The sequence below is a fragment of the Amphimedon queenslandica genome, unplaced genomic scaffold (assembly GCF_000090795.2).
Source record: "Amphimedon queenslandica unplaced genomic scaffold, v1.1 AMPQUscaffold_13445, whole genome shotgun sequence".
NCBI classification, from domain to species: domain Eukaryota; kingdom Metazoa; phylum Porifera; class Demospongiae; order Haplosclerida; family Niphatidae; genus Amphimedon; species Amphimedon queenslandica.
This window is the reverse complement of record NW_003546319.1, coordinates 287351-300030: the sequence shown is the minus strand read 5'-3', so window position 1 is coordinate 300030 and position 12680 is coordinate 287351. Positions and strand designations below refer to the sequence as shown.

The 12680-nt window shown below is 32.3% G+C and overlaps 1 protein-coding gene and 3 long non-coding RNA genes across 4 annotated transcripts; 2 read left to right on the top strand and 2 right to left on the bottom strand.

The window, feature by feature from the left end:
* Positions 1-5: 5 nt before the first annotated feature.
* On the bottom strand, positions 6-452 carry LOC109581379 (uncharacterized). The gene is made up of 3 exons (XR_002184604.1): positions 357-452; positions 120-315; positions 6-71 (listed from the first exon to the last, which is right to left on the bottom strand). It is a non-coding gene; the product is annotated as an uncharacterized LOC109581379 (long non-coding RNA).
* Positions 453-512: 60 nt separating this feature from the next.
* LOC109581382 (uncharacterized) lies at positions 513-2100 on the top strand. Its single transcript, XR_002184607.1, has 3 exons — positions 513-591; positions 640-693; positions 2011-2100. It is a non-coding gene; the product is annotated as an uncharacterized LOC109581382 (long non-coding RNA).
* A 5632-nt stretch (positions 2101-7732) lies between these two features.
* Positions 7733-10845, top strand: LOC109581370 (uncharacterized). The gene is made up of 8 exons (XM_019995432.1): positions 7733-7775; positions 7867-7869; positions 7934-7939; positions 8003-8009; positions 8115-8572; positions 8621-10214; positions 10262-10534; positions 10584-10845. The coding sequence occupies exons 5-8, from the start codon at positions 8174-8176 to the stop codon at positions 10601-10603; spliced, it is 2286 nt and encodes a 761-aa protein (XP_019850991.1). The 5' UTR covers positions 7733-7775; positions 7867-7869; positions 7934-7939; positions 8003-8009; positions 8115-8173; the 3' UTR covers positions 10604-10845.
* Positions 10846-11536: 691 nt separating this feature from the next.
* Positions 11537-12680, bottom strand: LOC109581377 (uncharacterized). Its single transcript, XR_002184603.1, has 2 exons — positions 12498-12680; positions 11537-11956 (listed from the first exon to the last, which is right to left on the bottom strand). It is a non-coding gene; the product is annotated as an uncharacterized LOC109581377 (long non-coding RNA).

Here is a 12680-nt window from a genome sequence, read left to right as displayed (position 1 = left end):
TTTTGATGATTAATATACATCAAATCTCGTAATACCACGCCCACACTAATCACCCCATCAATCACCTTATCCTAATAATAGTAACAATATTAATAATACATTAATTACATCAGTATTACATCATTTGTTTCTTTTAGTTTATTAATCAGTAGCCATGTACCAAACGTCTCTGGAGACTGAGACAGACTCATTGCTTGATGATCTATCACTCATCTCAAACCATTAGACCAACCTGTGATCACGTGATCAATGAGTAGTGTCACGTGACTGTATACCTTGTGATATATCAGGTAGATTGGTTGCTTCTGATCCTAACTGATAGAGATATATAAAGAGATAGTGTTTGGATTATTTACTTCTTCTAATAGTCTCTCAAAGTCAATGTGTGTCTCCATTACACTCAGCATATCTTTTAAAATACTGTCCATCACTAAACACATGTGACCACGTGTTTTGTTTAGAATTTATTATGAAGGCGTGGCTTGCTGTTAAAATTAATTAAGAGTAAATACGGCACAAGCTTTTGGGTGGGGCTCAAAGCCTCAAACTTAAAGGTCAGGGAATTCAGCTCAACTTTTAGAGAAAAATAAGGTATATATTATATATTTAATGCCACACTGGTCATTGCATTCACTACAGTTATTGCTGTCTGGTCTGCCACAGTTTGCTCTGGTGTCTTATAGAGAGGAAGAGGTATCTGATAGAAGAGGTATCTGATAGAATAGGCATGGTTTGAAAGTGGTCATTTAAAAATTTTAGCAACTTAATATAGGAATTTATTTAGAAACACCCCTAGTATTACGAGATAATATAAATTCAAGATTCTTTTATAGGAAGAGCTTTTTTCTAAGGCTATTCCAATTAATTTGATCAAGCAAATTTCTAGTAGTGAAGGGGTGGGGTGAGACTAGAAAATTTCATTACTCCTTCATTTGTATGTGGCCTGTGTCTGGTATTAAATTTTTTAATTTAAATGACTTGTGGTTGTCTGGTTTCCTGCAGTTTACAATTGGTGTTTTATGAAGAGGAAGAACTTTTATGAAGAGCTTTTAGATTTGATGAAGAGCTTTTAGATTTGAGGAAGAGCTTTTTTCCTTAAGGCCTTCATACACAAAGCAACTTGATGTTAGCAACATTTGTTGTTAATTTGATCAGGTAAGCAACATGTTGCCAAGAATAGAAAGCTGTTCTTTTTTTGGCAACATGTTGCTTGGTTGCTAGAAGGCCTCAGTTATCTCAAAGTTGCATGGCATTTATGTAAGCAGGAAAGAAAATCTATGAATTTGATTAAAGTGCTGAATTTTAAATCAAAATTATAGGTGTTGGTTTTAGGACTTGTTCATCTGTGTGTGACCTGTGTCTGGATTTAAATATTCTTGTTAAATTGTCTATTTTAAATGACTTATTTTTGCCTACATGGTTTGCTAAAGTAGCTTTTATGAAGAGCTTTTCTTTCCTAAAGGCCTTCATACAAGAGGCAACTTGTTGCTAGCAACATTTGGCATTTGTAATAAGCAACATGTTGGCAAGAATAAAAATATGTTCTGTTTTGACAACATGTCAAATTAAATTCATTGTTCTCCTTTCATATTGATATAGATGTAAGCATTTTCATTTTGTCTCAAAGTTGCATCGCATTTATGTAGGTAGAAAAGAATAACTATGAATTTGATTAGAGTGCTCAATTTTAAATCAAAAGTGTGGGTTTTTGACCTTTTGAATGTACAGTATGCTTTAAGTTTATGCTAGAGTTAGAGTTGAATCAAAATTCAAATTCAGCATCAGTATAATATTACATCAGGCCTAGCGTCATATTGTAAATCCTAAGCCAGTTACTTTAATGCAATAACAGCAATGAGGACAAATATGGGTGACACACAACTATGATACAAACTTGGGGAATTAATGATGAGGGGCTGATACCAGCCAAAACATTTTCCACATCATTTAGTTATCGAACCTCTTGCATCTGGGTAGATAATTATGCTCATAACTTCTTTTATATCACAGGTCTAAAGGGTTCTTAATAGATATGGCAGAAAATGTAAGTCACATATCACATGTTAATGTGTAATTCTTTCCTTGTATGATACCATTGTGCATGATACTTTACTAATTTGTGTTATTCATAATCTTTTAGCGGGTAAGTCACATCACACATGAATGTGTAATTTTAATCTTTCTTCTATGATACCATCGTGATACTTTAATAAACTGTGCTATTCACAATCTTGCAGGAAGTAAGTAAAATCACATGTGAATTATGTGTATAGTCACTCGGGGCTATTCCAACCAGTTTTTGCACTATGATCTAATTAAATATTTATGAAGTCATAACTCACTTCTTGTTGCTCTTAACCACTTACTTTAACCATCATTGTGTTCTACTAAGTCTATTCTATCTATTCATCATTAATACAAGCAAAGTTCAGCTTGAAGTTTGAATTAAAACTGTAGATAAAGTGACCAGTATTTTGGGGCTATTCCAACCTGATGCAAGACTAAATATTTGCCTGCTTCTTTAACTTTTGTTATTTAGGAATTGAGCTTGTTATTTGATATTTAAAAAGATATTTCTCTGCTGAATTGATTTGTCTTGCTCTCAGTTTTGTATCTGCTGCACTTAGAAAGTTATAATAAAAAATTAGGACTCTATGTGGGGCTATTTCTGACCCTTGGCACCATGCTGCACATAAATTTCCTTTATACAGAGGGACAGAATAGCCCCTAAACAGAATAGCCCCCAGACGAAATAGCCCCAACTTACTCTAAATTTATTCTTTTCTTCTATGATACCCTTGTGGTGCTTTACTAAACTGTGTTATTCACAATCTTTCAGCTTGTAAGTCATGTCACATGTGAATGTGTAATTTTATTCTTTTCTTCTATGATACCATTGTGATACTTTACTAAACTGTGTTATTCACAATCTTTCAGACTGTAAGTCATGTCACATGTGAATGTGTAATTTTATTTTTTCTTCTATGATACCATTGTGATACTTTGCTAAACTGTTATTCACAATCTTTCAGGGAGTAAGTCACATCACATGTGAATGATTAATTTAATTTATTCTTTTATTCTATGATACCATTGTGATACTTTACTAAACTGTGTTATTGACAATCCTTCAGGACGATGTAAGTCTCATCACATGTGAATGTGTAATTTATCCTTCCCTTCTATGATACAATTGTGATAATTAACTAAACTGTGTTATTCACAATTTTTTAGCTTGTAAGTCGCATCATATGTGAATATGTAACTTTATTCTTTTCTTCAATGATACCATTCAACCATTGTGATACCGGTACTTTACTAAACTGTGGTATTCACAAACTTTCAGCTTGTAAGTTGTGTCACATGTGAATGTGCAATTTTATTCTTTCTTCTATGATACTTTTGTGATACTTTACTAAACTGTGTTATTCACAATCTTTCAGCCAGTAAGTCATGTCACATGTGAATGATTAATTTAATTTATTCTTTTATTCTATGATACCATTGTGATACTTTACTAAACTGTGTTATTGACAATCCTTCAGGACGATGTAAGTCTCATCACATGTGAATGTGTAATTTATCCTTCCCTTCTATGATACAATTGTGATAATTAACTAAACTGTGTTATTCACAATTTTTTAGCTTGTAAGTCGCATCATATGTGAATATGTAACTTTATTCTTTTCTTCAATGATACCATTGTGATACTTTACTAAACTGTATTATTCACAATCTTTTAGTCAGTAAGTCACATCACATATGAATGTGTAATTTTATTCTTTTCTTCAATGATACAATTGTGATACTTTACTAAACTGTGTTATTAACAATCTTTCAGGGAGTAAGTCACATCACATGTGAATGTGTATTTTTATTCTTTTCTTCAATGATACCATTCAACCATTGTGATACCGGTACTTTACTAAACTGTGGTATTCACAAACTTTCAGCTTGTAAGTTGTGTCACATGTGAATGTGCAATTTTATTCTTTCTTCTATGATACTTTTGTGATACTTTACTAAACTGTGTTATTAACAATCTTTCAGGGAGTAAGTCACATCACATGTGAATGTGTATTTTTATTGTTTTATTTTATGATACCTTTGTGATACTTTACTAAACTGTGTTATTAACAATCTTTCAGGGAGTAAGTCACGTCACATGTGAATGTGTAATTTTATTCTTTTCTTCTATGATACCATTGTGATACTTTACTAAACTGTGTTATTCACAATCTTTCAGCCAGTAAGTCACGTCACATGTGAATGTGTAATTTTATTCTTTTCTTCTATGATACCATTGTGATACTTTACTAAACTGTGTTATTCACAATCTTTCAGCTAGTAAGTCACATCACATGTGAATGTGTAATTTTATTATTTTCTTCTATGATACCATTGTGATACTTTACTATATTGTGTTATTTACAATCTTTCAGCCAGTAAGTCACGTCACATGTGAATGTGTAATTTTATTCTTTTCTTCTATGATACCATTGTGATACTTTACTAAACTGTGTTATTCACAATCTTTCAGAGAGTAAGTCGCTTCACATGTGAATGTGTAATTTTATTCTTTTCTTCTATGATACCATTGTGATACTTTACTAAACTGTGTTATTCAAAATATTTCAGACTGTAAGTCAAGGGACATATGTGAAAGGGTATTTCTATTCTTTTCTATGATACCTTTGTTACTAAACTGTGTTATAATCACAATTGTTCAGGCAGTAAGTCACATCACATGTGAATATGTAATTTTATTCTTTTCTTCTATGATACCATTGTGATACTTTACTAAACTGTGTTATTCACAATCTTTCAGATAGTAAGTCACGTTACATGTGAATATGTAATTTTATTCTTTTCTTCTATGATACTATTGTGATACTTTACTAAACTGTGTTATTCACAATCTGCCAGCCAGTAAGTCACATCACATGTGAATGTGTAATTTTATTCTTTTCTTCTATGATACCCTTGTGGTGCTTTACTAAACTGTGTTATTCACAATCTTTCAGCTTGTAAGTCATGTCACATGTGAATGTGTAATTTTATTCTTTTCTTCTATGATACCATTGTGATACTTTACTAAACTGTGTTATTCACAATCTTTCAGATAGTAAGTCACATCACCTGTGAATGTATAATTTTATTCTTTTTTTCTATGATACCATTGTGATACTTTACTAAACTGTGTTATTCACAATCTTTCAGCGAGTAAGTCACGTCACATGTGGATGTGTAATTTTATTCTTTTCATCTATGATACCATTGTAATACTTTACTAAACTATTTTATTTGCAATCTTTCAGTCAGTAAGTCACATCAAATGTGAATGTGTAATTTTATTCTTTTCTTCTATGATACCCTTGTGGTGCTTTACTAAACTGTGTTATTCACAATCTTTCAGCCAGTAAGTCATGTCACATGTGAATGATTAATTTAATTTTTCTTTTATTCTATGATACCATTGTGATACTTTACTAAACTGTGTTATTGACAATCCTTCAGCACGATGTAAGTCTCATCACATGTGAATGTGTAATTTATCCTTCCCTTCTATGATACAATTGTGATAATTAACTAAACTGTGTTATTCACAATTTTTTAGGTTGTAAGTCGCATCACATGTGAATGTGTAATTTTATTATTTTCTTTAATGATACCATTGTGATACTTTACTAAACTGTATTATTCACAATCTTTTAGTCAGTAAGTCACATCACATATGAATGTGTAATTTTATTCTTTTCTTCTATGATACCATTGTGATACTTTACTAAACTGTGTTATTCACACAATCTTTCAGGGAGTAAGTCACGTCACATGTGAATGTGTAATTTTATTCTTTTCTTCTATGATACTATTGTGACACTTTACTAAACTGTGTTATTCACAATCTTTCAGATAGTAAGTCATATGTCACACGTTAATGTGTAATTTCATTTTTTTCTTCTATGATACCATTAACTGTGTTATTCACAATTATGTTCAGGCAGTAAGTCACATCACATGTGAATGTGTAATTTTATTCTCTTCTTCTATGATACCATTGTGATTCTTTAATAAACTGTGTTATTCACAATCTTTCAGAGAGTAAGTCGCTTCACATGTGAATGTGTAATTTTATTCTTTTCTTCTATGATACCATTGTGATACTTTACTAAACTGTGTTATTCACAATCTTTCAGATAGTAAGTCATATGTCACACGTTAATGTGTAATTTCATTTTTTTCTTCTATGATACCATTAACTGTGTTATTCACAATTATGTTCAGGCAGTAAGTCACATCACATGTGAATGTGTAATTTTATTCTCTTCTTCTATGATACCATTGTGATTCTTTAATAAACTGTGTTATTCACAATCTTTCAGAGAGTAAGTCGCTTCACATGTGAATGTGTAATTTTATTCTTTTCTTCTATGATATCATTGTGATACTTTACTAAACTGTGTTATTTCAGACTGTAAGTCATGTCACAAGTGAATGTGTAGTTTTTATTCTTTTTTTATGATACTTTTGTGATACTTTACTAAACTGTGTTATTCAAAATATTTCAGACTGTAAGTCAAGGGACATATGTGAAAGGGTATTTCTATTCTTTTCTATGATACCTTTGTTACTAAACTGTGTTATAATCACAATTGTTCAGGCAGTAAGTCACATCACATGTGAATGTGTAATTTTATTCTTTTCTTCTATGATACCATTGTGATACTTTACTAAACTGTGTTATTCACAATCTTTCAGATAGTAAGTGACGTTACATGTGAATATGTAATTTTATTCTTTTCTTCTGTACCATTGTAATACTTTACTAAACTGTGTTATTCACAATCTTTCAGCATGTAAGTCACATCACATATGTGAATGTGTAATTTTATTCTTTTCTTCTATGATACTTTTGTGATACTTTACTAAACTGTGTTTTTCACAAACTTTCAGACAGTAAGTCATATGTCACATGTGAATGTGTAATTTTATTCCTTTCTTCTATGATACCATTGTGATACTTTACTAAACTGTGTTATTCACAATCTTTCAGGATGTAAGTCATGTCACATGTAAATGTGTAATTTTATTTTTTCTTCTATGGTACCATTGTGATACTTTACTAAACTGTGTTATTCACAATCTTTCAGAGAGTAAGTCATGTCACATGTAAATTAATTTGTTCTTTTCTTCTATGAAACCATTGGTTCATTGTGATACTTCACTAAACTGTACGTGTTATTCACAATTCTTCAGGATGTAAGTCACAACTCGTGTGAATGTGTAATTTTATTCTTTTCTTCTATGATGCCGTTGTGATACTTTACTAAACTGTATGTTTTGTTCATGATCGTTTAGTATGTAAGTCACATCATATATGAATTTGTAGTTTTATTTTTATCTTCTTTGATACTATTGTAATACTTTACTAAACTGTAAATATTATTCACAATCTTTTAGTATGTAAGTTACATTACATGTAAATGTGTAATTTTATTCTTTTCTTCTAAATACCAATGTGATACTTTACTAAACTGTGTGATTCACAACCTTTCAGGAAGTAAGTCATGTCACAGTCACATGCGCATGATTGTGTAATTTTATTCTTTTCTATGATGTTGTTGTTAACTTATTGTTATAAACTGTGCTTTTCATAATCATTTAGAGAGTAAGCTTACTAGATGAATTGTTTGTGATTGAATTCTATTATTTTTTTAAATGAAAACACTGTGATACTTTACGAAATTGGATTTGCAATTATAATATTGCAGAGTGTAAGTCACATCACATGTGGATGTTTAATTATTCTTTTCTTCTGTCATACCATTGTGACACCACTTCACTGTGCTATTCACAATTTTATAGATAGTAAGTTCAAGTCACATGTGAAACTGTGAACATAACTATGTTTTTTCTATGTCTAAACTTTTAGTCAGTTGTAAGTTGCAAGATGTGATTTAATTTTTTTACTATTAAATGAATTCTGGCTACACTATTATAGGATATAAGTAAGTAAATTTAATAATTATGTAACTTTAACAAAATTATACAGTTTAAAACATATTGTATAATTAATTTATGTACTTATCTTTAGTTTTTATGCATACTTATAGGCACCTACAAGAGAGCTCTCAAAGAACAAGGAAGTGCTGATGTAGCGTATGCTCGTCTTATGTTACTGGGATCAGCTGGTACTGGCAAAACGTCTCTCAAGCGTTCATTAATGGAAGAACCTTTCAATCCTCATACTACAAGCACCATTGTATCTGATGTATCGTCCGTACGACCATTTGGGCATGAGTGGCAAACAATGAGAGGGAAAAAATGGAGAGAAACCACAGATAAAGATGAAATTGAAGAGCTTGCATATTTGTTTAAATCCTTTCAATCTAAACAATCCTCGCACCATAGATCTATACTGAGTGCACAATATTCTCATGATGAATTAATTTCTACAAGTTCTATAACTTCCGTTTTGGGTATAGAGAGTAGTTTTATCCAATCAATACTAAGGAGAGCTACACCTGGTGAACTATCTTTTTTGTCATCGTTGTCACAATCAACTGTTCAAGTTAGTCATACTTTAATAGCATTATAACATAGTTTTATTAATCTTTAGCCATTTCTTCATATATGGGATTGTGGTGGTCAGCCAGTGTTCCTTGAGATTCTCCCAGCCTTCCTCACTCCTCGTACAATGTTTCTTCTCCTGTTTGATGCTTCAAAGGATTTCAGGAAAAGATGGCAGTCACGTCAGAATACTCCTGATGGTAAAGTGCTGTTTGGTGAGGTAGTGAATGAAAGCACGAGTGATCTAATGGCCAAATGGATGTCTACAATACACAGTCACCTCATGAAGCACAACAAAGATAATACCTCTTCTTCTAGTCTCTATTGTATTGGCACTCGTGGTGACAAGTTGAATTCAGAAGGCAAGAAAGAAGTAAAGCAGCAAATGCAGTCCCTGTTTGAGGAGAAAGATTTCTCAGATCTTATCAAAGATGTGCTAATCATTGATAATACGACCTCAGGCAGAGGTGAAAAAGAAGATCCAAGCATCAAAGAATTACGCAAAGCTATTGATGGTTTTATCAAAAAGTTAGTTGTTCCAACTCCTGTCAATTGGGTTCTATTTCGCAAAGTTTATCAAGAGCTAAAGCAGAATGTCATTAGTGCATCTGATGCTATTGCCATTGGAGTGGCATGTCATATACCAGCAGCTGATGTTCCTGAAGTATTGAAATTCTACCATGAGCTGGGAGCTCTTCTTTACTATCCTCAAATAGAAGGTCTGAAGAATAAAGTCATTCTCAGTCCAAAATGGTTTGTTGATACCATTGGGAAGGTGTTCATGTTCCCACTAGAAAGAGGATGGAGCAAAGAAGATAGATGGTCGTTGTTTCAAAATAAAGGTATTCTTGTTCAACCACTCTATCAAGAAGTATGGCAGTCAAGTGGTATTGATCCAGAAGAAATAATTGAACTTTTAGTTTATTTTCGTCTTGCAGCTCCAGTTCAAACTGAGCTTAGCAGATTCAAGCAATATTTTCTTCCAGCAGTGCTACAAGGATACACAGGTGATCCTAATGAAGTACGACCTGGTTATGAGCTAAGAGCCTCACCTGTACACATTACATTCTCCACTGGGTATGTACCTCCTGGTTTCTTCACTCGTTTGGCAACCACTGTTGCTACTGATGCCAATGTTAAACTCAAAGTAGCACACTCTAAACTTGAGATAAAAAGTATCTATCGTAATCGTGTCTGCTTCTCTTATGGTCGTCCTTCTGATGATTTTGTTCTCATTGATATTAATGATGCTATTCATGTTAATGTATTGAGATATGTCCCTGAATGTAGTCATCCTGTGCCTTTCAAAACAGTTTGTCAGAAAATCATGAAATTGCTTGAGGAATGTTGTCAACAAGTAGAAGACACTCTCACTCTTTACCATAATGGTAACAATGCCGATCAATCAAGAAAAGTACAATATGTTTGTCAATGCAGTCCTTCCAGTGATGTCCATTACATTAATGACATTGATGCTGAGAAGCAGCTATGTTCCGAGTTTGTTCACTGCGACATGGAAACTATTCCTCGCCGCCTAACCAGTAATGAGTTACTGTGGTTTAAAGAGGTATTCCATTTATTAATTTCACCATTTAACTCCCTCACACAGATCAGTGTACGTGAGTCCAATGATCAACAAAAAGGTATAAGCATTCACTGTCACTATATTTACATTATTTGTTCACAATAGTTACAAGTATATTGACTATCACAAATCTACTTGATATCATACGAGTGTTAGAAAAGTGTAACTTTCAGAATCGAAAATGGCGTAAACTTGGTCTTTGCTTGGGTCTGATTCACCCTGAATTGAAGACTATTGAGGATAATTATCCACGAGATGCTGAGCGATGTCTTGAAGAATGTTTAGCAAAATGGCTTACAGTTGATATTGAAGCAACATGGGACAAACTTGCTATTGCTGTTGATGAAGTAGGAGAGATATTAGTTGCTGAATATATAAGTGAGACTATAATTAATTACTAATAATAATAAACTAATAATTAATATAGGATCAACAAAAGGGCTTTAATGGTATGCCAAGATTTCAAATTAATTAAAACTATAATTACATAGTTACATTAGAATAAACCTATAATTATTAGTAGTTGCTATTTTTAGTGTGCAATGCTTATCTGCTGCAATGTATACAAGAAGATATTAAGTAGTTAGTATTCTGTTGTTATGTAAACAGCTACATTTATACTTCATTATATTTTAACATTTTAATAAGTGTACAGTTTTCTTTAAATAAAATGTTTTATTCTACCATGATGGAGTCACATTTTTGCAGGTGTTGTAAACAGTTTTTTAGTCACTTCTATAGTTGGCATTTGTTGATTGTTTCAAGTTAATTCTTGCTTTTATATTAATGAATGCTTTTTAGCACCATGCTGATGAATAAGGAAGCAGTTCCTGTCACAAGTAGTCAGTGTATATTGATATTTCCTGAATAGAGTCCAAATATACTTCCATAAAAGGAAAGACATCTTGGAAATGTTGACAGAATCTTGTCTACAGTACAAACACTACACTAACTAACCTTTAACAAAGATCATATGATTCACTGCAGTAGTGGGTGGAAGTTCCATTTAAAAATATGTACATTACATTTACATGTATGTGTTCACAATATTCATATCTAGAGTTAAGATTAGTTCCACCCAATGGTAGATACTATTATGATATCACAGTCACTATATGATTTTATGATGATGTCATTAGTTAGTTATGGTAGCTACAGCATTAAAGTATTCCAATAATAGAATATCAACAGAATGAAGTACATGTACATGTACAGGTAATGGAACTGACTGTACACATAACTGCATGTACATGTATCTATGAAGCTTGTCTCTTCCTATCTATTTCTCAGTCTCTCTCTTATAAAAATTACTCTCTAGCTGTAGAATGACCTGGTTGTGTATCATTGTCATTTACTACTAGTAATTTCTACTCCTCCATTCCACTGGATATCACTATGAGTGGATCTAACCTCTTGAGAAATGCAATAATAATAATAATAATAATAATAATAATAATAATAATAATAATAATAATAATAATAATAATGTTATTAAAGCAATAAGACAAGCAAACAACACGAGTAGTTCCAAGAAAGAGAGAGAGAGAGAGAGGAAGAATGATAAAGAGTATATTATAATCACAATATCAAGTCATAATTATTATTATTAATTATTATCAGTGGGTATAATTGTGTACTTTATTATCAGACAACGGTGCTTTGGGTGTTAGCAGCTGCTGATAATTCAAAATTAATCTTAGCCCCACCCCCTCCTCCTCCCCCACTGTGATTAGATCCAAAGGAATGGATAGAGTTACGATCCTCACCACCAGAAGTTAGATCATCAGCACTAGCAGATACCTTTAAAATAAAGAACAATAATGTCTATCACTGCATTTATGAATGTAGCATCTTGTCAATAAATTTTCAAGGGTATTTCGTCAAAAATTGTTACGAGAGAATTTTCTATTTTTATAATTTTTTTCTGATACACATACATGTACATGTTCTTATGTTGCGTAGAAAGTTTGAGCTGATTCTGATAAAAATACGAATTTTTAAAGTTGCTCCAAAATCAGGTCAAAGTCCCAGTACTGTAGTCCAGGGGCGTTGGCCAAATTTCGCCAAAAATAAAAAGTTGAGAATTCTCCATTTTTATAATTTTTCCTTATACATATACATGTTCTTATGTTGTGCAGGAAATTTGAGCTGATTCCGATCAAATTTGGATTTTTTACAAATTTTTAAAGCCGCTCCAAAAGCCATATGCTATTATAAGACTTTTCAGCTCATGAAGCATAATACTTTTTAGATCACTTAGCATGTTTTGTGGGAAGCCCTGATGTCCTTATCCTTATTACATGTACATGTACATAAGAAGTTTTATTTATTGTCCACTCACTTTAAAATAATTTGGTGTCAGACCATCAGCTGACGAATCAGAACCAGGCGACTGACGGAACATTCTTGATGTGGGCGGTACTCTCACGTCAAGAGGTAGAGGAGTGTCTTGATAGGATATTGAAGGAGGATAATGACTACCACCTGGAGCAATACCAAGTGGTAGATTATTAGGACGTGTTGC